Here is a 27,210-nt window from a genome sequence, read left to right on the forward strand (position 1 = left end):
TGTGAGCATCCTTGACTGTTTGGGGAAGGGGGTCATGCACGTTTCGGGCAGGGCGGGGCGGGAGGGGAGCAAGATTTGGTTCTGGGCATGACAGTCCAGAAACACATGTGCAAGGATTTTAATTAATGTTATTTCAGGACTGTGGTGACCATCAGTGATAACTCTGCACGGGTTACAGTGGGAGAGGACTGGGAGGGACGGGGTGGGCGGGAGAAAGACTTTGGGGAATAAAGATTCACATCCTGCTGTCAGATTGAAGGCATGCTCAGAACAAAAGGAGAGCCAAGTCTGGGCATTGTGAAAGTTAAAAAAAAATAAATCTGGGATTCATATATGCCGGAAGAAACTTGGATTTGCAAAGCGAAGATGACTGAATCCATTTGGAATTTCCATGATTATCGAAGCAATATCAGCTTGATTGCAGCAGAGATCAGTTGAGGGTCCCAAAATGATGGGGTGGGAGATTTGCTAAGGTTTGCATTTTCAAGTGCTCTGAATATAGCAATAGATTTTTCTTGTTGGCCTGCACCAGTGGAGGAATGTGAGCAGGCGTGGGGAAAGCAATCCCTTTCAGAACCCAGGCGATTAATTTTTCAAAGTTAAATTTCACAGAACAAGAAACTACCTTCGTAACTTTGCTGGGTGATGCATTCCACACTTGGGTCAGCCATTAGATGACATCATAAAATGTCAACACCATTTTTCCCTCTCTCCCCATTCCACAACAACAACAACAAATCTACCAGGTTTTCTTACGGCCTCCTGTGTGGGTGAAGACAAATGTAATGTTTTAAGTGTGGTGGAGTGAAGGCAGACGTAATGTATGCAGTATGGCCAGGGTGCTTCAAAGTGCTACGGAAACGCATGCTCATTTTTCCATTGGAGCGAGGGGGAACTCTCACTGGTATGGCCACCAGTCGTAAGTACCTATTGGCTAGCATCTGTCATGCCACCAACATTCCTCAAATAGTTGCAAATGTTTGGAAGGCTTGTAAAATGATACATATGTAAAAGATTTTGGAGGCCTGTGAAGTTATACAGTATGTGTATAAAGGCATTTTAGCTGATCCAATATCTGCATATTGTTATATGCAGCTATATATGGGCAGCTGCTAGGATTGAGAAATGACCCAGCTCTCAACAGTCATAGATGGATGAGGATGCCTAGCAGATGAAAAACACCCCAAAGTTGTTCTTGGCATTACATCTGGCTTCACCCTGGGCTAATTACGTCTAATTCTTTTAGATTTCTGTACTTAATTTCAAACCTGTTTCATTGACTTGTGATCAAGAGAGATGCTTCTGTGTAGAGCAGGGGTAGTCAACCTGTGGTCCTCCAGATGTTCATGGACTAAAATTCCCATGAGCCCCTGCCAGCGTTTTCTAGCTGGGGCTCATGGGAATTGCAGTCCATGAACATCTGGAGGACCACAGGTTGACTATCCCTGGTGTAGAGGACAAAAGTTAGGGTCAAACAATACATTTCAATTTGTAACGTATGGTGGATTCCCCTAACCTGACCTGACCGATGCTCAAACAATCACATGTCAAGGACAAAAGGTGACTGAACAGTCCAGAGAGCAGATTCAAATGGCTAGGTGAGTTGGTCTGAAGTAGCACAATAGAATCAGAGTCCAGTAGCACCTTTAAGACCAACAAAGATTGATTCAGGGCGTGAGCTTTCGAGTGCAAGCACTCTAAGAGTGCTTGCACTCGAAAGCTCACACCCTGAATAAATCTTTGTTGGTCTTCAAGGTGCTACTGGACTCTGATTTTATAGTCCAGAGAGCAGTATTGCTTCTTCAGAGAAGCAAGGAGAAGCCCTCTTTCCCCCTGCACTCCTGTCCTGATCTGAATCAGGGGCCCAAGCGCTTGGTGCATGAAGTCCCAGTAGGGAACATGTGACTGTTTAAGTCAGGTTGGGAGAACCCCAAGGCACCATGTGTCCCCCCCCCCTTCGAATAAATCATAGCATGTCATCGAGTTCTTACAGAAGGTCCAATTGAAATCAACAGCACTTACTTCAAACCAAAACCATTCCAGAGGAGAATGGCTTGAGCATAATCGATTCTCCCAAGAGCATCAGTCAACACCCTGGCCCGAGCCCAAGGGTGGGCTGGGAAGTAGGGGCACTCATGCCATTCTTTGATGTGAATGACGAAGCCATTCCAGGCAGCCGGTAACTTGGGAAGGATTTGGGAGGAACGGGTTTTTTCCAGCTCCCGTTCCTTCGTCTCATTCTGTGAGTTTAAACCACTATGCATTTCTCCTGAGTTCCCATTTCTCCTGAGTTCCCATAGGAGATTCAGATTCTCCCCCATGCGCCCATCTGTGGACTGACGGGTCAAACGTTGCAAAAAAAGAACAAAAATTACAAAATCAGCTGACAAGCATTCTCGCCCCTTATGTGGAACATTTATATAAGGGGCGAGAATCCTTGCTCCCTGGACCCTCCCTCCCTCCTCCCCCCTCCCCCTCCTTACCTGCTGGTATGTCTGCTAGCAGGGGTGGAGCCAGCTCTGTGCATCACCGTGCTGGCCCCGCCCCTGCCAGTCTCCCGAGCCCCCTGCTCTCCAGTGGCCTTGGAAGACGGGCAACGGCGATGCCAGAGCACTGAGCATGCCTCAGTGCTCTGGCTCCACTTCCCATCTAGTGGCGTGGTCCCTGGGGGCAGGCCTATGGATGTCATGTCCGTAGACTTCCGTTGGAGGGAGAGCACCAGTAGATGTTCCACATCAAAAAAATCCTTCATGCAATGATATCTAAAGCTCACATCGAGACTTCTCTTTTTTGTTTTTGCACAACGATTCACTAATGCACACGTGTGTGTGTTAGCACACTTGGGGGGGGGGGGGGAACACCACTCAAGAAGGCTCTTGGTGTGACCCTTGGTTACCATTGCATCCAGGTTGCCTCTCTTCTTTGCAGTGTTTTATGGACAGGCAGCAATGAGATAGTAAGATGAGTAACAAACAAGAAGGAGCTGCAAAAGTCAGCCCAATTCCAACCCAAAAGGATGGAGAGGATTTTGAATTACGTAATTGGTTCAGCCTCAGGACAGAAGGCCACAGAACCTGAGATGCTGAGAAACTAGGGGGGGCACTGGGAAGAGGAGGAAAGATTTCAAGAAAGAGATCGGCGCAAAAGGGCTCCACAAGCTCTCGAAAATTCGGCCTCTCCACTCAGTTAACAACAGCTCCTCCCTCCCGTTCAAGAAACCTTCCTTTGCGGGAAGAAGACTCTCTTGCATCGGAGGAATATGCCACTGTCAGCTGAGTGAGGCAATAGGATGACATGCATGGCCACTACTAAGAAACATGGTCTCCAAGGTGAACATGCCCAGGGTGGAGAGACCAAGCCTCTTTCCCTTCCTTGCCTTTCAAATATTTTGAAATGTCATCCTTTTTTTCTCTCTTTCCTCCTTCCTTTCACCATGCCTTGATTTTCCTCCTGGTCCTTCCCCCCCCCCCCATGTCTCAGTCTTCCTCCCTCCCTTCATGTCTCAGTCTTTCTCCCTCCCTCCCTCCCTCCCTCTTTCCTCCTTCCCTTTGCCATGTCTTTATTTTCCTCCTGGTCCTTCTCTCCCTCCTTTCCATGTCTCAGTCTTCCTCCCTCCCTCCCTTCATGTCTCAGTCTTTCTCCCTCCCTCCCTCCCTCCCTCCCTCCCTTCATGTCTCAGTCTGCCTCCCTGCCTCCCTGCCTCCCTGCCTCCCTGCCTGCCTTCCTTCCTTCCTTCCTTCCTTCCTTCCTTCCTTCCTTCCTTCCTTCCTTCCTTCCTTCCTAGTGCAGCAGCAAACAACAGGGGAGGGAGGTGTCAGGGAAAGTGTGGCCAGACTCAAATAGTATTTCTTCTTAGGAATATTGAATTTTCTCTAACAGTGTTTTATGTACACTGCTAACGTATGCAGAACTAGAACCAATGTCATAAAATACTCTGAATGAATGGTCTCTGTCTGACTCTTTTTGGTGTCCTTTGAATTTCCCTTCCTGGTGGTGGGGCCACTATGGGCCGACTTTTTGTGCCCAGGGTGGGTTGGGCCTGTTTTATTTTGCTGAGGAGTGGCTGAGACGTGTGCTGTTCCTTTATCCAAGACCGGCCAGCGTACAATGCCCTTCTGCAGAAGATTGACAAGATCGCTGGCAGGGGCTCATGGGAATTGTAGTCCAGGGACATCTGGAGGGCCCCAGTTTGACTACCCCTGAGATTGACCATAAAGAGACGGTAAGGTGTTGGGGGGGGGCTGAGAGCCTGGAGCTTAGCCCTGCTTCCCTCTGCTTAAGGACCATTTGGGGACCTGGAGTGGCTTAGGAGCCTTGAGCTACGATTCCAGAATCTGTGACCCCACCAGCACATCACGGCAAGCCAGTCTGGCTTTCCACATGGAAATACTTCCCAGTGACTTCCACCCTTTTTAAAAGAGGTTATTAGGAAGGTCAGTAAAAGCAACACAAACTCCGCAATAAAAATGGCAATCGCTCCTGCCTCTTTTTCTGCTCCCTGCCCCTCTACAACGTAGAGCAGTCTTTGTCAACCTTTCGACCATGGAGAAGCCCCTGAAATCATTTTTCAGGCTTCGAGGGGCCCAGGAAGTGATGTCAGCTGGCCACACCTCCCAGCCACACCCCCACATCACCGGAAGTGACATCACCACCTGCGTTTACAGGCGTTCTTGAGGAGGACTGGAGGGGAGGGCATGGTCTAAGGTGGGAGTAGGTGTGCAGGCTCCGCCCCCTCTCAGGCACAGAAATGACTCATGCATGGACAGGGGGAACATACATAAAGGGGCTGACATGTGGAAATGCTAAGTGTGATTTGAGGAAGAGGAAGGAAGCAGGGAGAGCTGAGTGGAGGATCCTTGGAGGAAGCAGGATGGTTTTGCATGACATTCAAGGTCACTGGTCTTCAGCTCCTAGGTCAGGACGCTCAGGTGAGCCACTTTTGAAGAAAGACCTGCTCGTGTGTCTTTCTTAGAGAGCCAGAGCTGCCACCTGCAACACAAAAGCTCTTCCTTGCCTTCTTTCATAGAATCCTTGAATGGGAAGGATTCTAGAGGCATCTAGTCCCACCCCCTGCTCAACACAGAATCAGCCTCAAGCATCCAGGATAGGGATCTGTCCAGCCGCTGCATGAAGAGTGCCAGTGAGGGGGAGCTCCCCACCTCCTGAGGCAGCCCATCCCACTGCTGAACTACTTGGACTGGGAAAAATCTTTTCCTGATATCCAGCTGTTACTATTCTGTGCAATGTTTAAATCCATTCCTGCGGGGCCTCTCCTCTGCTGCCAACAGGAACCTTTCCCTGCCCTCCTCCAAGGGACAGCCTTTCAGATACGAAAAGACAGCCATGATGTCTTTTCTCAACCTCCTCTTTGCCAGGCAGAACATTCCCAAATCCTTCAGCCTTTCTTCATAGGGCTTGGTCCCCTGGCCTTTCCCTCCCTCCAGCCTAGCCAATTCGGCCACTAGGCTCCATGGGTCTTCACAAGCACTATGTGGCACCAAACATGAGGTCATTACTGCATCTTCTCTTCTTCCTGACTCAAGACTTCCTGTTGGGTTCTTGCCTGTTGAAGACCCTGGGCTGCCACCCAGGCACTGAAGGTGTGTCCCTGTTGCGGGAAATGCTGAACACCAATTGTTTATCAGCTTGGTGTAGAAAGCCAGCTTGGTGTATTGGTTAGGAGCACGGACTTCTAATCTGACAAGCCGGGTTTGATTCCCCACTCCTCCTTCACAAGCAGCCAGCTGGGTGACCTTGGGCTTGCCAAAGCATTGATAAAGCTGAGTCTGCAGACCCCTAGCTGGGAATCCCTAACCTGGAGAGTGGACCCCCCAAATTCATCCTGAAATCTACAGGAATTTCCCTATCATGAGTTGGTAGCCCTATGCGAGGAGTGGGTCACTGCTAAGCGCTCCTGTTTACAAGCTCAGCTCCCCCACATGCAACCAGCTGGGTGACCTTGGGTTTGCCACAGCACTGATAAAACTGTTCTGACACAGCAGGAATATCTGGGCTCCCTCAGCCTCACCTCCCTTCCAGGGTGCCTGTTGTGGGGAGAGGAAAGGAAAGGCGAATGTAAAACACTTTGAGTCTCCTTCAGGTAGAGAAAAGTGGCATATAAGTACCAACTCTTCTTCTTCTTCAGTAATATCAGCGCTCTCTCAGCATCACCCACCCCACAGGGTGTCTGTTGTGGGGAGAGGAAAGAGAAGGTGACCGGAAGCCACTTTGAGACTCCTTCAGGTAGAGAAAAGTAACATATAAGAATCAACTCTTCTTCTAGGTTTAAGGCAGCCATTTTCAACAGGGGGCATGTGGCCCCCTGGGAGCCCTGGCACATTTGAAGGGGGCCACCAACTGAAAGAAAAGTGAGAAAGGGAGCCCAAAGTGTTTATAGGGGGGCCCTAGCAACTGAACAGATGAAATGCCCTTTTTGTCATGTCATTAATCATTAATCGCTAGAATGTCTGATCTTCCTCTAGGGAAAGAAAAAGGAATCATGCAATCCGCCCCTTTGTGCGTGCTTGAATTATGGCATTCAAAAGGAACAAACACGAACACACGTTTCTCTTGGTCAAATGTTTTAGAAATCCGCCACTTTGCGCTTCACACACACACAAAAGATGTGTGTTTTTTAGATTAAATTACTCCATTGGGAAAGGGGGGCAAGGCTCCCAGAGGCGTGCGTGGATCTGCCCCTTTTTAAAACCTTTTTTTCCAATTTCATATGTTATTGGGAGCTTGTTTAATTTCTGGCCTCTTCGGTTCCTTTTGTTTATGCGGTGCCCTTTGACTGTTCTGGGGCTATTTCCGTTGTCTGCATCATCAGTCTGTAATGGACACACACACCACTCCCCTGAAAATGGTGTTAAATTTAACCACCACCACCACCACACACAAAGTAGCACAAAGAAACAGGACATCTTGGTTCAAGGGTGACCTGCACATTCAGCTCCGGAAACGAACCCCATGTAGCCATTTGATGGCTCTTTGCTGCCATCTAGTGAGCATTGGATGCATGCGTCTCCCCTTCCAATGTATACACAAGGACAGAGAATTCAAGAGCAGGGGTACGGAGCCTTTTGCTTAAACCTGAACTGGGAACTGGGGGTGGAGGCTGGCCATGGCCCACAGAGGCAAGAGAAATTGATCTAGCAGTCAATTCAGGACCAGCAAAAGGATGCACTTCTTCACCCAATGGGTACTTGACCTGTGGGACTTTGAGATTTCATGCAGTCATGGGCACTGGCTTGGTGGTGGTGGAAAGTGTCCTTGAGTCATAGCTGACTCATGGCAATCTCATTGGGTTTTCAAGATGAGAGGTGTTCAGGGGTGATTTGCCATTTCCTGCCTCTGCGACACAACCCTTATCTGTCTGCTCTCTGTTCCATGTAATATATTTCTGGTGAGGCTTTGGAGGAGGAGCGTGGCCTCATGGCTTAAGTGCCACTCAGCACTTAACACCCAATCAGGGCGGCTGTTCCGCCCGTGAGTGCCTCCTCCTCCAACTTGCTTGCCTGTCTGTCCAATGGCCAGCCAATCACCTTCCACCCCCCACCCCTGACCACCCCCTCCTCCTTCCACTTCTCTCTGGGGCTTGGAGGTTGCAGATCCCTGCTGAGTGAGAGCTGCCCCTGCTGTTGAGGTCCCTTCCTGGGGGGACTCCAGTCAGCCACCTTTCCAGATCCTGGGGGGAAGGAGAGACCATCTGCAGAGTTCTTCCACCCCACCCCAATCTAGCACCCGTTGTATGCAACAGGCTTGGCCCCAAGTCCAAATATAAACCCACGAGATCTAGTACTTTGGGAGTGGGAGAAAAGTTTCCTTGTCAGCTCTCTCCATCCCACGCGTGATTTTACAAACCTCTCTCATGTCCTCCCTTAGCCAGGTCTTCAGCCTTTCCTCACAGGGAAGGTGCTCCCAACCCCCTTGTCTCTTCCATACATGTTGGATGGGTTTTCCTGTGAGAAAGTGCATTGAAAGTGCCACTATGTGGATATGTTAATCCTTCCTCTGTACTTTTTCCATCTCTGCAATGTCCTTCCTGAGGTTCGGTGACCCGAACTGAACATAGTGTCCCAAATGAGGCTGCAGCCGTAGACCTATATATCTCTAATAATATCAGCTGCTTTATTTTCAATCCCTGCCCTAAAAATCCCTCGTAACTTTTTTTTTTGCACTGCTCCGGCACCCTGGGTGGGCATTTTCCTTGTGCTAGCCCAAGACTTTTTCCCCTCTCAGCCACCACAAGCTCAAACCTCGTCGTTAGTCTATTCTTGAAATAGGGATCGTTTTTTGTCCCAATGGGCGTTGCCTAACAGAATCATGCTCATGGATCTCCATAAACCAACTGTTTTACAGTTGAGAAACCCCTGAAACATTCTTCAGGCTTCAAGAAATCCCAGATGTGGGTCAACGGTGCAGAATATGGTTGGGAAGCCGAGCTGTGGACACGCCCACCCGAGTCCCCGCCCCTTCCCACCCCCCTCCACGCCCATCATTGGCTATTTTGCAAAGCGGGGTGGGTTAACATGAGCCTATATGGTCATCCCACCCGATAAATGTTTAAGAACTTTTAAACATATGTTTGAAAATTAATTAACTCCCACCGATTCGGGAAACCCTTCCTGGGCCGTCAAGATATCCCGGGATTTCACGAAATCCTGGTGGAGAAAGCCTGCCATAAATGAAAACAACAAATTTAGTTAAATTTGCTAACTGCAGAAACACTTTACTCTGCATTGCTCTAATAGAATCCGACAATTTCAGGAGGCTGGCCTAGCCCCGAGGCAGCCGGACATCCCCTGGGGCCGTGGCTTTGGTATAGTGGTTAGGAGTGCGGACTTCTAATCTGGCACGCCGGGTTCGATTCTGCACTCCCCCACATGCAGCCAGCTGGGTGACCTTGGGCTCGCCACGGCACTGATAAAACTGTTCTGACCAGGCAGTGATATCAGGGCTCTCTCAGCCTCACCCACCCAACAGGGTGTCTGTTGTGGGGAGAGGAAAGGGAAGGTGACTGTAAGCCGCTTTGAGCCTCCTTCGGGTAGAGAAAAGCAGCATATTAGAACCAACTCTTCTTCTTCAGTGATATCAGGGCTCTCTCAGCCTCCCCTCCCTCACAGGGTGTCTGTTGTGGGGAGAGGAAAGTGAAGGTGACTGTAAGCTGCTTTGAGCCTCCTTCGGGTAGGGAAAAGCGGCATATAAGAACCAACTCTTCTTCTTCTTCTTCCTCCATCCCTGCCTCCCAGGCAATGTTCTGGCTGGCCAACAGTTAATAATTAATCACATCAGAGACCGATAACAATTGGGTTTCGAGCTGAACACCTCCTGGTCACTGCAGAATGATTTGTGCTTTCTGGAGAGTGGCTGAAGGCAGCACTGACCCGTGAAGACTTCCTTTGGAGCTTCGAATCGCTGGACCAAGCCCATTGAGACCTCGAGACCCCTGCCTTTACCGTGTCGGCTGGCGCCACAAAGCTATCAGAGGTACTTGAAAAGTAACAGGGGGTTGTCTGGGGTAGAACCAAGGGGAGCCAAGAAGCCCTATTTCATTTCTTTCCAGATCCATTTATTTTTTCCTCAGCATGTTCAGTTCTCTACTTTCCACTGTTGGTTTTGCAAATTTGGTTGTTGGACGGCCAGCTTCTAATCTGGAGAGCTGGCTTTGATTCCTCCCTCCTCCACATGCAGCCAGCTGGGTGACCTTGGGCCAGTCACAGTCCTTTTAGAATTGTTCTTGCAGAGTGGTTCTGTCCAAGCTCGCTCAGCCCTGCTTACCTCAGAGGGTGTCTTTTGGGGAGAGAGGAAGGGGAGGCAATTGTCAATTTATACGAAAAGTCTCCTAGATACTATTCTTCTAATTTGCACCCCTTAGTAGTGATTAATATGTCATTAAGTATGGCTTGCCAACTCTGGGTTGGAAAATTTCTGAGGATTTGGGGGCCCAGCTTGTGGAGGGACAGGGCATGGAGGGGGGGACCTCCTGCCTTAGAGTTGACCCCCTAGAAGGAGAACAGATGTCTCTGCAGTCTGGAGATGAGCTGTAATTCCAGAAGATCCCCAGACCCCAGGTGGAGGCTAGCATCCCTGGACCACAGCCCGCCCTGCCAGATTGTTGTGAGGATAAAGAGTAGTCTGGAGAGCTCCAAGTCTCACCAGGAAGTTGCAAAATCTATGACGCAATAAATCTTTTGTCTGACGTTATTTATAACGTTGCCTTTAATGGTGCATCTAAACAAAGCCATATGTAGCTAGAATAACATTTTTAAAAAGAACATTACCGAACAGTATTGCATTTTAGACCTCTTAAATATAAATCATAGAATCATAGAGTTGGAAGGGGCCATGCAGGCCATCTAGTCCAAGCCCCTGCTCAACGCAGGATCAGCCCTAAGCATCCTAAAGCATCCAAGAAAAGTGTGTATCCAACCTTTGCTTGAAGACTGCCAGTGAGGGGGAGCTCACCACCTCCTTAGGGAGCCTATTCCACTGCTGAACTACTCTGAATGTGAAAAAAATTTTCACAGACGGATATATTTTTTTTAAATTGCAGTTTTATGGCAATTAATCATTTCAAAAAATAATAATTTGTACCTACATCATACATATTACATGATTTTATGTCTATACTAGATTTATTGCAACAAAAATAGAATCCAATAGCACCTTTAAGACCAACAAAGATTTATTCAAGGCGTGACAAAAGCTCACGCCTTGGATAAATCTTTGTTGGTCTTAAAGGTGCTGTTAGACTCTATTTTTGTTGTGCTACTTCAGACCAACACGGCTACCCACTTGAATCTAGATTTATTGGAGAGACATACTAACAGGTACATAGGAGTCTTCAGCCAAAACATCCGAACAATTATACAATCCAGCTTTCTCTCCCCTGCCCGACCAGCTGTTTTCACACTCAGTGACTTTACAAAGAATCCTTATCCTCAAAGTGAAAGTTCAGTTTACAACTTAGCACTTCCAGCTGGAAAGTAGACATAATATTCCAAGCAGAGATAAGGAGACCAAATGGCCCAGTGAGCAGAGGTGCTAATTTTCCCTTGGGAACAAACAGGAGGGATCTGAAGCCAAGAGTGAGGGTAGCAAGGATCCTGAAAGGCAGTGGTCCCCAACCTTTTAATCACCGGGGGCCACTCAACGCCGGGGACCACTCACCGGGGACCACTCAACGCCTTTTACTGAGGCCCAGTGGGGGGGGGGGGTAGTTTACTCCTCTACTCTCAACCACTGCCCTAACGCTCTCTGATCGCTATGGTAATGTTTAAACATCCCTTCAAAATAAGATACAGACATGCCACAACAATGAACATAAGGAACATTTTATTTTCATGGAAATTTTAAGTCATGACAATGACAAATCAATGGGAACCCTGAGCTTGTTTCTCTGCAACGAGATGGGAGTGATGGGAGACAATGACACCCGAAGTGGGTTGTAAAGGGCCGGGGGGGGGGATGAAGTAAAGGGCTGTGGGGGGGGGGGGAGAAGGCGTCCTTCGGGGCCCACCTCCAGTTAGCCGAAGGACCACATGTGGTCCGCGGACCACAGATTGGAGATCACTACCGAAAGGCATTATGGGACTTTGGTCAAGATGAACATGGTATGAACCAGGGGGCAAATATGACGTAATGACGTAACCATTTACCAGACACCTGCTTGAGAAAAGGGCATCGTCCCCAAGTGAGAAAGATGGACACGGTCCTTCCTGTGGGCACAGCAAAAGCTCCAAACTTCTTTCGATGCTACCAGATCCGGCCCTCTCTCCACGCGAGTCCTCTTCCATTCGCTCATGGCCATTTACTCACTTAGCAAAAATATACCGCACTTTTCTTCCAACACAGCATAAAGCTCTGGCCTCCCCTCCATGCTCAAATCCACCTTCTGATGTAGGATTCTTCCTTTTTTTAATTTGTTCTTTGATTTCTAGGCTGCCCATCCCTGTAAGCAGGCTAGAGGTGGCTCACAACACATAAAATTGCATTAAAAACATCATCAATCATTTTAAAACAAACATCTTTGTTTCGTTCTGCAATCCCCGCTGTCTTGTCCAACGCTCTTCCCATTCTTTGTGAATTTCACAGGCATGGGGGGGGGGGGAGACGTGAAATGGGTAAAGCAGGGGTAGGCCCAGAGTTGTATCTCAGCTGCCCTGGCTTCAACCATAACCCTGGTGGAAGGGTGCCTGGGGTTATAAGATCGTGTGTCCCCCCTTGGGGTTTTCCCCTTGGGTTCTCCTGGACTGGGTGTTAGATCGGGTCTGGGACTATTGGGTAATCTACACCTCCGGGTTACATCCGATGATAGTCATGGCATCATATATTAACACCAAGGCATTGAGTTGTTGAAGAGGAGCATTGAATTTTTATCGTCATCTTGGAATTATTGGGTTTATAGTATGTTTTATGATAATTTTATGGTATTTTATGGATGGACTTGTGATTTTATTGGTTGCAAACCACCATGAGCTGGCTGGGCTGGGAGTGGCGGTATAAAATGTAATAATGAATGAATGAATGAATGAATGAATGAATGAATGAATGAATGAATGGGTCTCCTACCTTTTTTTTTTACACAATAACCTTTAGGCTATGCTGCCTGTAGTGAGTTGTGCATTCAGCCAACTTCCTCACCTCAACAAGTCTTTCTCCAGCCCAAAGTTTCCCCAGAGAGCTATTATAACCCAAAAGCACCATTGCTGTTTTCATCAGTTAAACTTTAACTTGCTTGCTTTAGGTGCCCCTCCATCTTCTTCATATAATGCTTGACAGATCCTGCCAGTCATTACAATTCAGCCTTGCAGCCCGTTGGGGAAATGGCCTTTGAGGAGCAAACCATCAAAGAGAAGAGGCGACCCATGGTAGGTGTTGGTGGAGATCTGCTCTATTCCATCAACTGGCCAACACAATCCTGGAAAAAAAGTTCTGGAGACTCTTGGGATTCCAGCTCCTTGGAGGGTCTCCATGCCTCTCCTGATGGGCCTGCTCCATGCCCCCAATCAGCCTTCTCCAAGTTAACTCAGGACCCAGAAGCCTCCTCTTTGAAACCCATCCGGAAGTTCATCCCACCATCTTGGAAGACTTTCTTCCACAAATTTTGGAGGAAGCCTTGGTCGGAGCTGTCTTTTGCGAGCTACTCTCCGGAAGGTGAGAAGACCTCACTGCCATTATCTCCCCTTTCTGACCATCCCCAGAGAAGAGATCTCTCTGACAGAGAAGACATCTCAGATAGCGAAGAGGACAGTGATTTTGAAAAGCCACCATCAGCCTCTGCCGACCCTTCAAGGTACAAGAAGACATTGCCGGACCTAAGCTATGGCGACTTGTCAACAGGGCCACCGAGCTACAAGGAGAAGCTGGAGGCCTACGACTATAAATATGCTTACATGAAATCATGGCCAGGACTCCTGCGGTTGATGGGGGGCCTGGAACTCATCTTAGGGGGCATGGTTTTCGCTTGCACAGCTGCCTACATCCAGAAGGACTACCAGTGGTCTCAACTATATGGTGGCAATCTTCCCTACAGCGGCATCCTCGGCGGAGGATACGGGTACAACTATTACGGCCCAATGACTCCCTTTGTGCTAGTGGTGGTTAGCCTGGCCTGGCTAGTGACAGTGATCCTGCTAGGTCTAGGTGTGACCATGTACTACAGGACGATCCTCCTCAACTCACACTGGTGGCCTTTGACCGAGTTTGGCCTCAACCTTTTCATGTTCCTGCTCTACATGGCAGCTGCTATCGCTTACGTCAACGACGTCAACCGGGGCGGACTGTGCTACTCCATCTTTGCCAGCAACCCACTCATCGTGGCTCTGTGCCGAGTCGAAGGGGGCCAGATGGCCGCCATCGCTTTCCTCTTTATCACCACGTTGGTCTATCTGACCGGATCCTTGGTCTGTCTCAAGATGTGGAGGCATGAGGCGGCCAGGAAGAAGGAGGCCCTGTCAAGACTCGTTGAAGTACCGTACGAGGGTAGACCACTGACCAATATACCTAAGGTGAAGCATCCATCCTGCTCAAAAATGCTGTAGGTTGGCCATTTTGCCTGCTGCGGTGACAGGCCTCCGCTCTCAGATCCAGCTGGCCCCACAAGAAATCGAGGAGTGGGAGGGAAAAGGGGCTCCATAGCAGTGCTCTAGGAATTTCCCCCTGTCTCTATGGTCTTTGCCATAGAGTTTAAGGGAAATTCTCAAAGCATCACCCAGAATTGTCATCACAGTCTCCCCAATCCATGCCTTCCCCGGACACTGCCAATGAAGGGTCTGGCATTTGCCACAGCAGTGCTGGCAACCCTCAGAAGGCCTTGCCCCATAGCAAGCCAGCTCGGTGTTGCGGTCAAGAGCAGCAACTTCTAATCTGGAGAGCTCAGTTTGATTCCCCACTCCTGCACATGCAGCCAGCTGGGTGACACCAGGCTAGTCACAGAGTAGTTCTCACAGAGCAGTTCTGTCAGAGCTCTCTCTATCTGTTGTGGGGAGAGGAAGGGATGATGATTGCAACCAGCTCTTTTTTTCTCCATTGGTGGGAGGTCGCAGGACTGATCCCTAGGATTTCAGGATCCACCTAGTACCTGCTTGACATCTTGGAGACATTCTGCCTGCCACAATAAATGCTGAAATGAACAGAGAACTAGCATGATGCAGTAGTGTAGCGGTTAAGAGAGGCAGACTCTGGAGAACTGGGTGTGATTCCCCACTCCTCCTCCACATGCAGCCAGTTGGGTGACCTGGCTGACCATAGACTAGATTCAGTTCTTAGAACACTTCTATTAGAGCTCTATCAACCCCACCTACCTCACAGGCTGCCCGTTGTGGGCAAGGAAGACAACTGCAAACTGCTTTGAGACTTCTTTGGGTAGTGAAAAACAGGATATAAAAACCAAGTCGTCTTCTGTAAGGCAGATCTAGGGGAGGCTCCAGAATGTAAGGCCTCAAGACCGGCAAAATTTGTGAAAGCTGTCTCCGAGTGAATGAAGACCTGAAGGGAATTTTCCCAAATAGTTCATAAGGAGATTGGGGCGTAGGGGTGGTTCCCTGATATCCCTGGCCATTTCTACAACCAATTGACTTAACTCTTGTGATTCTCTCCTACAGCAAAATCTGTCACCCCTGCAAGGTGTGTCCACGCAGGCTGGGTCTGGGGATGAAACTCAGCCCTCCAGAAAGGTCACCAAACGGGTTGAGTTTTCAGAGAAGGATCAGGAGGGCCCCACAGTGCTAAACTACAGCATCCCGACAGGCCACCACCCCAAACCACACGTCGTCCCGGATTATGTTATGTAAGTGTGTGATGGTTTGTGTTTGTGGGTGAGGAAAGGCTTGCCCTTTACACTTCAAAGGGCTTGCTCTTTACACTTCCAAGAACAGGAGAGTTTCCTTGCAGGATCAGAGCAAGGAATCAGATTTTTATGATAATCTGGTTTCTTTGTTTTGCTAAACAAACATCTGACAGCTAACCAATCCCTAGAGATTTTGGCGGTGAAACCTAGAAAAGGCAAGGTTTGGGCAGGGGAAGGATTTCCACATGGTGCCGTGCTACAGAATCAACCCTCCGATGTACCTATTTTCTCCAGGTGAACTGATCTCTGTAGTCTGGAGATCTTGAGTTTGAGATCTTCAGGGCCACACCTGGAAATTGGCAACCCCAATTACAATTCATCTCCTAGGCTTGTGCACTGAATAGAAATTTGTATACATTCTGCCCGAATCGATTAGGTGCCATTCTAACCTAGGGTACCATTAAAGTTGATGCGAAATTTTGCCGTCTTGTCTACTCTGTGGTCAGGGGCAGGGGAGGTTTTAGGTAGAGGCACCAAATTTTCAGCATAGCTGAAGAAACCTCTTCTCAAAAGTACCCCCATGTTTCAAAAAGATTCAACCAGGGAGTTCAATTCTATGGGCACCCAAAGAAAGTGCCTCCACCCTATATTGTTTTCAATGGTAAGGGGGAAAAGACAAGAACAGAAAATCTCTTTTTTTCCCCCACTATAGTAAACAATGGCGGTCGGATGAGGCACCCTCTTTGGAGCTTTTTGAAATTTGGGGGTCCTTTTGAAGAGAGGCTCCTGCAGCTACATTACACATTTGTTAGCTCTGCCTCAACCCCCCCCCCCCCCCAGACCATAGAATAGATTAAAAAGCAAAATTTCCCATTGACTTTAATGGCACTATAGGTTATAGTGGTACTAAAGCATTATCTGAAAGGGGAATCCCCTCCCACATCCTCCCCCACTGCTCACTAGAGGGGGTGAGATTGGGGAAGAATTAGCAATCCTAACTGGGAGGCACATGAAAAAATGTTTGCCTGGTCCATCTTTGGACAGTCAGATGAATAGCCGGGTCCAGTGATTAGCACGGTGATCTAGTAACAGGGAGATGCAGGTTCGAATCCGCACTCTGCCACGGAAGCTCACTGTATGGCCGTGAGTGAGGCACTGTCACTAGGCCTAGCCTACCTTGTGGGGTTGTTGTGACGATACAGTGGAGGAGAGAATCATTGGTCCTTAGTACAGAGTCAAGTGTGGAATCTTAATAAATGTGGTATCAGCTGCCTTAGGAAGTGGGGAGCTCCCCCTCACTGGCAGTTGTCAAGCCTGGACAGAGACTTATTTTGGATGCTTGAGGCTGATCCTGCATTGAATTTCGACTGTTTTGGCCCCTTCCAACTCTATGATTCTATGAAATGGGAATGGGCTTAGAAATTGAGTCCTGGGCTGAATGAAGTTTTTCCCCCTGGCTGCAGCTCTCCCATTGGTCCCTTCTCCTCTTCTAACGGTCCCCGTTATTCTCCTCCCTCCTTCCCATCTTCCCTCCTGCATAGAAAGTATCCGGCGATCAGCAGCCTAACTGAGCAGGAGAAATACAAAGCAGTTTTCAAGGACCAGTACGCCGAGTACAAGGAGCTGTACCACGAAGTCAGGGCCGCACGGCAGAAACTCAAAGAGCTGGGGGCTCTGATGGCCAAGTTGCCCCACACCTATCAGAATAAGGAGGTCAGTTGGCATGGAGGTGAACTTTTTTCTAAAAGGACCCACAAGGAATTTGCACAAAACACCCCCTTCCCACAGTGTTCGATGACACAAATGGCAAGGAACAGTTTTCCTATAAATGGAGAGGAGGAGGAGGAAAGGAAATGTCATGCTCTCTGCGTACGTCATCAGATTTTATTAATTAATAATAACTTAATAACTTAATAATAACTTTAATAATTAATAATAACTAGCAGATTTTATTTAATAATGATAATGTTATAGTAATAATAACTTTATTCTCATAGCCCGACCTTCCTGGCTGGCTCAGGGCAGCTAAGAACTATACAAGTAATCAATTACATGGATAAGTTTATATCCTGCCTTGGAGGGTAGTGGAGTCTCCTTCATTGGAAGTTTTTAGGAAGAGATTGGGTGAACACTTGACAAGAGAATGTGTTTTTGAAGTCCTTGAGAAGTTGGGGGGGCCGGACTGGATGGCCCACTGTGGTCTCCTCCAGCCCTCTGTGATTCTGACCTTGTCCTTTCTTTCTGCAGGAGCAGAGCAGGGTGTCCACCGTGCGGAGGGAATATGAGAACAAAAAGAAGGTGAGTTCATCAGAGGGGCGACCAGGTTGGGGGGGGGAGTCATTCCATAGAGCAGGGGTAGTCAACCTGTGGTCCTCCAGATGTTCATGGACTACAATTCCCACAAGCCCCTGCCAGCATTTGCGACCAGGTTGGGGGGGGAGTCATTCCACAGAGCAGGGGTAGTCAACCTGTGGTCCTCCAGATGTTCATGGACTACAATTCCCACAAGCCCCTGCCAGCATTTGCGACCAGGTTGGGGGGGAGTCATTCCATAGAGCAGGGGTAGTCAACCTGTGGTCCTCCAGATGTTCATGGACTACAATTCCCACAAGCCCTTGCCAGCATTTGCTGGCAGGGGCTCATAGGAATTGTAGTCCATGAACATCTGGAGGACCACAGGTTGACTACCCCTGCCATAGAGGTCTTCTTGGGGCTGCCCACTGGTGGACATTGAAGGAGACTGGTGGGCATTGAAGGAGGCTACTGACAGAGGACCAACACCTCTGTGTAAGACAAAAGATACTTGCCTGCTCTACCGGTCAGCACTATGACAGCATCAGCCCAACTTCGTAGGGCTGATGATCTCCAGGTGGGAGCTGGATTACATTGCCCTAGGTCTGCTGGATTCTGGCTGGGGATGCAGCAAAGGAGGGCATCCCAGCTCTGCCCACCGAGGAGAGCAGGGGTGGGGAGAGAATTTTGGACAAGCTCGATGACTTCTGGCCATCCATTTCAGAGGGTGCTTGAAAGCTTCATCTACTTGATGAAGAAGAAGAGTTGGTTCTTATATGCCGCTTTTCTCTACCCGAAGGAGTCAAAGTGTCTTACATTCGCCTTCCCTTTCCTCTCCCCACAACAGGCACCCTGGGAGGGAGGTGAGGCTGAGGGAGCCCAGATATTCCTGCTGGATCAGAACAGCTTTATCAGTGCTGTGGCAAACCCAAGGTCACCCAGCTGGTTGCATGTGGAGGAGCTGAGCTTGTAAACGGGAGTGCTTAGCAGTGACCCGCCCAACTCATGATTGGGAAATTCCTGGAGATTTCGGGGTGAATTTAGGGGGTCCACTCTCCAGGTTAGGGATTCCCAGCTAGGGGTCTGCAGACTCCCAAGGGTCCATAGAAGCTCCGGAGGGGGTCCTTGGCCTTTCCCCTGCCTTCATTCATTCATAGAATCATAGAATCATAGAGTTGGAAGGGGCCATACAGGCCATCTAGTCCATTCATTCATTCATTCATTCATTCATTCATTCATCCATCCATCCATCCATCCATCCATCCATCCATCCATCCATCCATCCATCCATCCATTCATTCATTCATCCATTCATCCATTCATTCATTCATTCATTCATTATATTTATATACCGCCCTCCCCTGAGGCTCAGGGCAGTTTACAAGAAACATAAAAGAACAATACATCAAACTCAGTAATTAAGTTGGGTAGAAATAACAATAACGGTCATAGTAATAACAAAGGGAACAACATTTTAACAGAAAAACAATCAAACAGACCCATGGTTGGTCAGTTCATTGGGACAGCTTAGGGGAGGAGACAGAAAACACAGTAAGTCACCAAACAGCATCCCTGGAAGCGGCTTACAGCAAGGAATTGTAGCATAGCTAATGGCCCAGAGCCTTGTCTGGGCCTTTTAGGGTTGCTAGGCTAGTGTGCAATGCCCAAATAGAATAATCACTAGGCTGGAAAACCTTTTATGATTTTTATTCAACTGCAGAAATACATATTGACACGGGTGGGATCGATCCCAAAATAAAGTACCTGTGATAAGAAAAATACATAGAATCATAGAATAATAGAGTTGGAAGGGACCTCATGGGTCATCTAGTCCAATCCCCTGGACTATGCAAGACATTCACATCCCTATCACGTTCAATATATGGTTTACTAAGACTCCTAGATCCTTTTCACACATGCTACTGCCAAGACACGTCTCCCCCATATTATATTGGTGTATTTGGTTTTTCCTACCTGAATGCAGAACTTTACATTTGTCCCTATTGTACTTCATTTTATTCAGTTTAGCCCACTTCTCTAGCCTATCAAGATCATCCTGTATTCTGATTCTGTCTTCAGTTGTGTTTGCTACCCCTCCCAGTTTAGTGTCGTCTGCAAATTTAATAAGTATCCCCTCTAATCCCTCATCCAAATCATTTATAAATATGTTGAACAACACAGGCCCCAGGACAGATCCTTGGGGTACTCCACTTTTCCAAGAAGATGCTGAACCATTAACAAGTACCCTCTGGGTACGATTTGCAACCAGTTATTGATCCACCTGACAGAATTAGGATCCATATCGCATTTTACCAACAATACAATTACATAAGATTAAATACCTTCCCATTGGAGGCTGGGAGAGATGATGCCCTTATGAGTCAAGCCAATAAACTGGGGTCTCCACCCCACTTGGTCATCCCATGGGACCACCCTGCAGCCACCGGGCCGGCCCCCCAAATGTTGCTGACATCTTCTGAAAAGCTGCTTCCATCCCTCCTCCCACCCAGCCTCCAATGGTTTACATAAACAGTGGCGACTTCTTCCTTTAAACTTGAGATTAGGCTGAGTCGACATAAACATAACGCCAACATTGGCGATGGGGATCCTCCTTCCGCAAGCATATCTAAAACTGCATTCCAAAATACAGCCAAGTGTATACTCTCCTGCATGCTAGGCCCACTGATTCGGAAAACAATTCTGGATGCAAAAAAATCTTATCCAGTTTCTACGAGCTGAGCAAAAGTTAGAGAACCCGATCTCCGTGACCTGGGCCTCAGTTGGAATGACAGGGGATCTCCATATCCCACCAGGAGGTTGGCAAGCTGACATCTTCAGCCATCCTCTTCCCCAGCCTTTGGAAGCAACCGTGCCCCAAAAGCCTACAAAGTCCTGCTGGGGCTTCTACCGTCCAGAGGTTTGCCTTTGGAAGCATAAAGGGGGAGTGGCTCCATTCTCACACCAAGGATTGCTGCCAGGGGTAGTCAAACTGCGGCCCTCCAGATGTCAATGGGCTACAATTCCCATGAGCCCCTGCCAGCAAATGCTGGCAGGGGCTCATGGGAATTGTAGTCCATTGACATCTGGAGGGCCGCAGTTTGACTACCCCTGCCTCAGACCATTCCATGGTGCCAGCCACATGTGTTTGCTATCCTGATGGTTGCGAAGCCAAGAGGGTGTCACTCTTTTCCATTACTGATAAACTTGGAGGGGAAAGCTACCGTGCAACGTGTTATCAGCTGCTGGGAAACACTGGCCTTTTGTGCGCTGCAGCATGCGAAACAGCAGGCTGTGCAAATTCCTTAGGGATTTTTAAGAGAGAGAAATCTTGTCTTCCTCTAAGAAGCTCAAGGCAGCACCCATGGTTCCCCTGTCTCGGGTTTGTATCCTCCCAATAGCCCTGCGAGGTAGGCTAGGCTGAAAGAGACAGACTGGACCAAGGACACAACCATAGCTGTGAATTTGAATCCTGCTCTCATTCCACACATGTAGGATAATGCCCTTTCAACGTGCTTTTGCAGCTGGATTTTCCTATGCAGAACAGGAAAATCCAACTAGGGGCAAAGAGTGTTGCACCCAGGAATACAACGGGCACTAGGACACACGCTGGCACTGTGTCCTTCCTGGGTGCTGGCCCTCCTCGTGCTGCTTCCTTCTGGAATGCGAGATCCAGTGGTGAAGCGGTTTAAAAAGTTGCAGACTCTAATCTCAAGGGCTGTGACTGATCCCCCACTGCTGCTCTGTGTGCAGGAAGCTGGTGGGCCCTTAGAGATCTTCAGGAATAACAACGGATCTCCAGGGAGGGAGGGAGGGAGGGAGGGAGGGAGAGTGTGTGTGTGTGGAAGGAAGTAAGGAAGGAAGGAAGAAAGGAAGGAAGGAAGGAAGGAAGGAAGGAAGGAAGAAAGAAAGAAAGAAAGAAAGAAAGAAAGAAAGAAAGAAAGAAAGAAAGAAAGAAAGAAAGAAAGAAAGAAAGAAAGAAAGAAAGAAAGAAAGAAAGAAAGAAAGAAAGAAAGAAGACAGACAAAAGGAAGGAAAAGTTATGGTCAGATCAATCATGCATGTTGCAGAGGGAAAATTTAAAGTGCCCAAAATCAAAGTGGAAATCAAATTCAGTGTAGACAGGAGGGATTTATTTGAGCTGGCGGTGGGTAAAAAGCCCCATGCAGACTACACCCTGGTTAAGAGCAGCAGCTTCTAACCTGGTGAGCCAGGTTTGATTCCCCACTCCTCCTCCCCATGCATAGGCTGCCTAAGGAGGTGGTGAGCTCCCCCTCACTGGCAGTCTTCAAGCAAAGGCTGGATACACACTTTTCTTGGATGCTTTAAGATGCTTTGGGCTGATCCTGCGTTGAGCAGGGGGTTGGACTAGATGGCCTCTATGGCCCCTTCCAACTCTATGATTCTGTGATTCTATGATTCTATGCAGCCAGCTGGGTGATCTTGGGCCAGTCACAATCCAGTTAGATCTGTTCCCACATAGCAGTTCTGTTAGAACTTTCTCAGCCCCACCTACCTCACAGGGTGTCTGTTGTCAGGAGAGGAAGGCAATTGTAAGCCATTTTGAGACTCCTTTGAATAGTGAAAAGTGGGGTATTAAAAACAGCTCTTCTTCTTCATCCACCATGAGTGGTAAAATGTCCCTTCATGTTCACATTTGCAACAGACATTCAAAACGTTTTTATACATTTTAGCTACTTTATTTGGGGCCATGTGCAACCGATGCATCATTTTATAAAATTCTCTTTTAGATTGGAACTTAATGTAAGTTTAAAGCCGTCCTTGTTGGGTATTGATAATCTGCATCTGATTCCAGGATCCTGCCTACTTGGAGAAGCTGGAACGCTGCGATTATTTGAAAAAGAAGCTGGCACACATCAAGGCCCAGATCCAGGCGTACAACGGCGAGGCGGAAGAAGCCTCTGTGAGCTTCTGAGGCACTTCTGGATGTTTGATTCCCCACTCCTTCACGTGCAGCCAGCTGGTGACCTTGGGCTTCTCACTGTCCAGTTAGAGCTGTTCTCTCAGAGCAGTTCTGTCCGAGCTCTCTCAGCCCCACCTATCTCACAGGGTGTCTGCTGTGGGGAAGGGAAGGGAAGGCAAATGTAAGCCGCTTTGAGACTCCTTTGGGCAGTGAAAGGCAGGGCATGAAAACCAACTCTTCTTCTTTGTTTTTAATGTTATCTGTCAAAATAGAAAGGTACATGGCACAACGTTGTAGGATGTGTAATGGGTAAGCATTCAAGATAAGGATCTGTTGAGCCACTGCTTGAAGACTGCCAGTGAGGCGGAAATCACCACCCCCTTAGGCAGCCCATTCCACTGCTGTACTTGGACTGTGAATACTTTTCCCCTGATATCTAACTGATATCATTCTGCAAATAGTGTAAACCCATTACTGCAGGTCCTATCCTCTCATGCCAACAGGAACTGCTCCCTGCCAAGAACACAGAGCAAGAAAAAATCAAGAGAGTAGCAAAGACAAAAAAGCTGAGATGCCTGCCAAATTTTGCTAAAACCTCCGGAGATGTGGAGAGGGTCATGCAGAAATCTTCCCTAAGCTAGATCAAGGTCATGCAGAAATCTTCCCTAAACTAGATCAAGGTCATGCAGAAATCTTCCCTAAGCTAGATCAAGGTCATGCAGAAATCTTCCCTAAGCTAGATCAAGGTCATGCAGAAATCTTCCCTAAACTAGATCAAGGTCATGCAGAAATCTTCCCTAAGCTAGATCAAGGTGATGCAGAAATCTTCCCTAAGCTAGATCAAGGTGATGCAGAAATCTTCCCTAAGCTAGATCAAGGTGATGCAGAAATCTTCCCTAAGCAAATCACCAAGCTGGGCTTTCTTTTATTTCTATATCCCAATTCTGTTTTGACTTCCTAGGTTTCCACTTGCTTTTTGTTTGCCTTCTCTTTGCCACAACCCAGATTCTTGTTATCATTCTCTTATGCAAGCAATGCGGAAACAAATATCCCCTCCGTTGTTGGAAAATACCTTAATTTTAATGGGAGACATTCGTCATGGGAATGAAAAATTCCTATATGGGAGAAACCAAATGTTGAAACGGAGGATGTCCAAATCAAACTGGTCAACACTCATCCCAGCTCTGCTGAATCGAGGTGGCAGACCAGCGTTTCCCAGCTAGCTGCCCCGGAAGGATTACACCGGTTGAGGGGAAATTAATTATTTTTAAGGTATATAAAATTTCAATTGTACCCGGGGTGGTTTTCTCCTTCTTTGGGCAGGTCAACCTGTCCCCTCCCAAAATGGCTAATGATGGCCCTGGAGGGAGGGGAGAGGAGGGGCCCTAGCCATACAAACTTTTGCTGTCTGAGGCTCTAATCTCAGAGTCCACCTGTTGGTGGCCTGGCTGAGTCCTGCGGCCTGAATTTTGGTCACAGCGGTGGTCACAGCAGGCCACTGGATAGCTGTGGGGCTGGAGGGGGGAGAACAGGTGCCTAGCTCCTCCCAGCAATGCCTGGATTTTGGTCACGGTGACCCGGGTGGAGCAAGCTGCCATTCTCTAACTGAGAGAGTCATCTTGGGGTAGATTGGGATGGGAGGGGAGCAGGGTGCTGTGTTTTTAAAAACAAAACTTTGGAGAGATGGGAGGGAGAGAGAGCAGGCAACTGGATTGCTTGGGAATTGGGTAGTGTTGCATAAGGGGAGTTTACTCTGGGTGGGTGGATGGGTTGAAGGGGGGTGCTGGCATGTTTGGGTGATGGTGACGTGTCATTTCTGGGGGCATGGCCAGCTGGCATCACTTCAGGGTGGCCTCGGAGCCTGCAGGAATGTTCAGGGGTTATTCCACAGTCAAAAGGATGAAAAGGGCTGTGATAGACTCGTCTTCTCTCCCAGCAGTTCCCCTTCCCTGGCAGAGAGCTGCTCCATCTGTTGCCAGCTGCAAATGCCCTCCAAGGAGTTTTCAAAAGATGCACCCCCCCTCTGTGTGCATTCCAGTCTTCGAGTCACATGCTTCTAGAGGGATGGGGTTGGCAACGGAGATCCCTGCAGGGCCTCCTTCCTTCTGCAAGGGCTGGAGACAAAGGCCGAACCTCGCTCAGGCCTCACAGACGCTGCCATTGTATCCCCCCAGTTCTACTCACTCTGGTTGGAAAGTGCACAACACCTTCGAGTTTTGCAACAACAATCCCTTACCTGTGACCAAAGTACAGCTTTAAAATCCCAAAGGCTAGAGCTTTCTGCTAACTGGGGTTTTCTAAAGGTTGGCTTGAACTAGCAAGCCCTTCCTCCTCCCAAGCGCTTAGAGCACTATCTGTGGTTCTCTGCTCCTCACAACAACCCTGCAAGGTAGGATAGGTTGGCCCATGCTTATCTGGGAAGCTCTGGGGCTTTGAACCCCAGATTCCCTAGTCTTGGTCAAGCACTCTAAACAGTACGTTCCATTTAGCTTCACTGGTTCTGTTCCTTCAATGTTTTGGAATTTCCTTCTGCACATAGTTCTGCACCTCGTGAACTCTGCTTTGGGAATTTCGAAAGGTAATACCAGAAAAGGGTCATGTGCAGCTTGCCCCAACTTTTGGGTAGCCAGATAGTAAAGAATCTCTGGTGTGGATTCATTACCACAGACAATGGAGTTTCCCATGTGTTTTGCAGTCCCCATTTCTTCCCTGCCTGGCCACAAGAGGGCTTTTGTTAATAGCTGCTATATTGCTATAGCATACGTTGCTATATAATATATCGCTATAGCAGATGCTTCTTTGTAAGTCCGCAAAAAACCTTCCAGCATTGCAGGAAGGAAACGGTGGTTACAACAAGGCGAGTACAATAAGGCAGCATTAATGTGACCAGGAGACTAAAACATTTCTGACTGGCAGAAACATTCTCCAGGCTTCAAGAAACCCCAGAAGTGGCACAATTGTGCAGAATATGGTTGGGAAGCAGAGCTGTGGACACGCCCACCCAGGGCCCCTCCCCACCCCCTCTGGGCCCACCGAGGGGGGGTCGACATGACCCTTTATGGCCGTATCACCCGATAAATGTTTAATCATCTTAAAAATATATATTAAAAATTAATTAACCCCCACATATTTGGGAAACCCTTCCAAGGCCATCAAGAAACCCCTAGTTTAAGCAAAACTTAAGCCTACACAGCAAGCCTAGTTTAAGCAACACTCGGATACACATATTGTGAAAAACATCACACCGAATGACTCCATTGAGATTCCTGGCTTGCCACGACTAGATTTCAGTGTATCATGCCATGGGTGTCAGACGCCTTTGTTTGCCATCAAGGTACAGCTAACTAACAGCAACCCTGTGCATTTTTCAAGACAAGAGAACCTCAAAGGTTTTTTGCCATTCCCTGTCTCTGGTGGTCTCCCCTCCAGATACTAACCAGGGGTGACCCCGCTTAACTTCTCAGATTCGCAAGATTTGGCTAGCCTGGACATCCGATGCTATAAATCAGGGGTAGTCAAACTGCGGCCCTCCAGATGTCCATGGACTACAATTCCCATGAGCCCCTGCCAGCATTTGCTGGCAGGGGCTCCTGGGAATTGTAGTCCATGGACATCTGGAGGGCCGCAGTTTGACTACCCCTGCTATAAATAAATGAAAAAACACTTAAAATATGCTGGAAATATGTGTCTTTTGAGGTTTCTTTGGACAATGCATAAGAAAGAGCTGTTCACAGGGTAAGATCAGCTTGGCAAGACCTCAGCTGCAAGACCCAATGGCTTGCCACAACTGAGTTGCCGGACCAAACTTGAGCTCGTGCCGTTTATTGATTTCATTCAGACCCTACCCGACAACCCCACGGAGACCTGAAGTGGCTTATATATTACATCTCCATTTTTATCCTCACACCACCCCTATGAGGTAGGTTCACAGAGGGGTGTCAGTGACTCATCCAAGCTCAACCGCTACAAGCTTCCCTGACAGATATGAACCTGGGTTTCCCAGATCCTGATCCAAAACTATAACCACTGTGCCACACTGGTGAAGACAGTGGGACTGGCGCCTAGGATGGATTGTTTACCCAGGTGACCCTTCAGATCCTATCGTGACCATGGTCCCAGGGGCTGAATCCCACAGAGATCGAGGCTCCCGCCCTCTAATCCACCTCTGCAGGTGCTCACGCTTAAGCCTGTGAATAACTCCCACTGACGCCACAGTCTGGGAATCCTCCGGCCCGTTACGGTTGCGAAAGCCGACAAGCAGCGAGCCTTTTACAGGATTAAAGGCTTGGCATTCAAAATGGTTTTTGCCGTTGTTTTGTTTTCAGTCTGGCCTTGGCTGGCATTGCCAAGGAGCTCCTGCTCGGCCAAGGTGAACAGGCCCGGAACAAACGCAGGTCCCGAGTGCTCCGCTCAGAGGAGGCACGCAGGGCCAAGATCAAGGATTGGCAGGGGGAGGGGGTCACGCAGAGGTAGCGAAGCAGAACCCGGTCAAGAGCTGAGCTTGGCAGCTCGGCATCCGGTGGAGCCAAACAGCCCGGGGAGAGATTTAAATCCTGCCATGCCTTTGTGCTCTGCTTGTACCAGGCTCTCGCTGGCTGCAAGCGGGAGGGCGGGAGGGGTGCGGGCTTGCCGCCAAGGGGCGTGTGTTGTGTGTTAGTCCACACACAAGTTTAATGATTGTAGGCGCCTAGTAATGATTAATCCT

The 27,210-nt window shown here is 48.5% G+C and overlaps 1 protein-coding gene across 2 annotated transcripts; it reads left to right on the forward strand.

Moving 5' to 3' along the window:
- The first annotated feature begins 9,344 nt into the window (after positions 1-9,344).
- OCEL1 (occludin/ELL domain containing 1) lies at positions 9,345-23,798 on the forward strand. 2 transcript variants are annotated; one of them, XM_077331963.1, is made up of 6 exons: positions 9,345-9,489; positions 12,749-14,012; positions 15,108-15,292; positions 16,834-17,005; positions 17,540-17,590; positions 22,398-23,798. In XM_077331963.1, the coding sequence occupies exons 2-6, from the start codon at positions 12,828-12,830 to the stop codon at positions 22,515-22,517; spliced, it is 1,713 nt and encodes a 570-aa protein (XP_077188078.1). In that variant the 5' UTR covers positions 9,345-9,489; positions 12,749-12,827; the 3' UTR covers positions 22,518-23,798. The 2 variants fall into 2 exon arrangements, 1 of the variants encoding a protein (XP_077188078.1); XR_013229941.1 differs by lacking the exon at positions 22,398-23,798 and having other exon boundaries at positions 16,838-17,005.
- The last annotated feature ends 3,412 nt before the right edge of the window (positions 23,799-27,210 follow it).

The sequence above is a fragment of the Paroedura picta genome, chromosome 4, assembly GCF_049243985.1.
Source record: "Paroedura picta isolate Pp20150507F chromosome 4, Ppicta_v3.0, whole genome shotgun sequence".
NCBI lineage: Eukaryota > Metazoa > Chordata > Lepidosauria > Squamata > Gekkonidae > Paroedura > Paroedura picta.

Excerpts from the sequence above, each read along its gene's own strand:
- OCEL1 (XM_077331963.1), top strand. The coding sequence starts at position 12,828 with ATGGCCTTTGAGGAGCAAACCATCAAAGAGAAGAGGCGACCCATGGTA. Across the intron at positions 14,013-15,107 it reads CACTGACCAATATACCTAAG|CAAAATCTGTCACCCCTGCA; the intron begins GTGAAGCATCCA and ends TCTCTCCTACAG. Across the intron at positions 17,591-22,397 it reads AATATGAGAACAAAAAGAAG|GATCCTGCCTACTTGGAGAA; the intron begins GTGAGTTCATCA and ends ATCTGATTCCAG.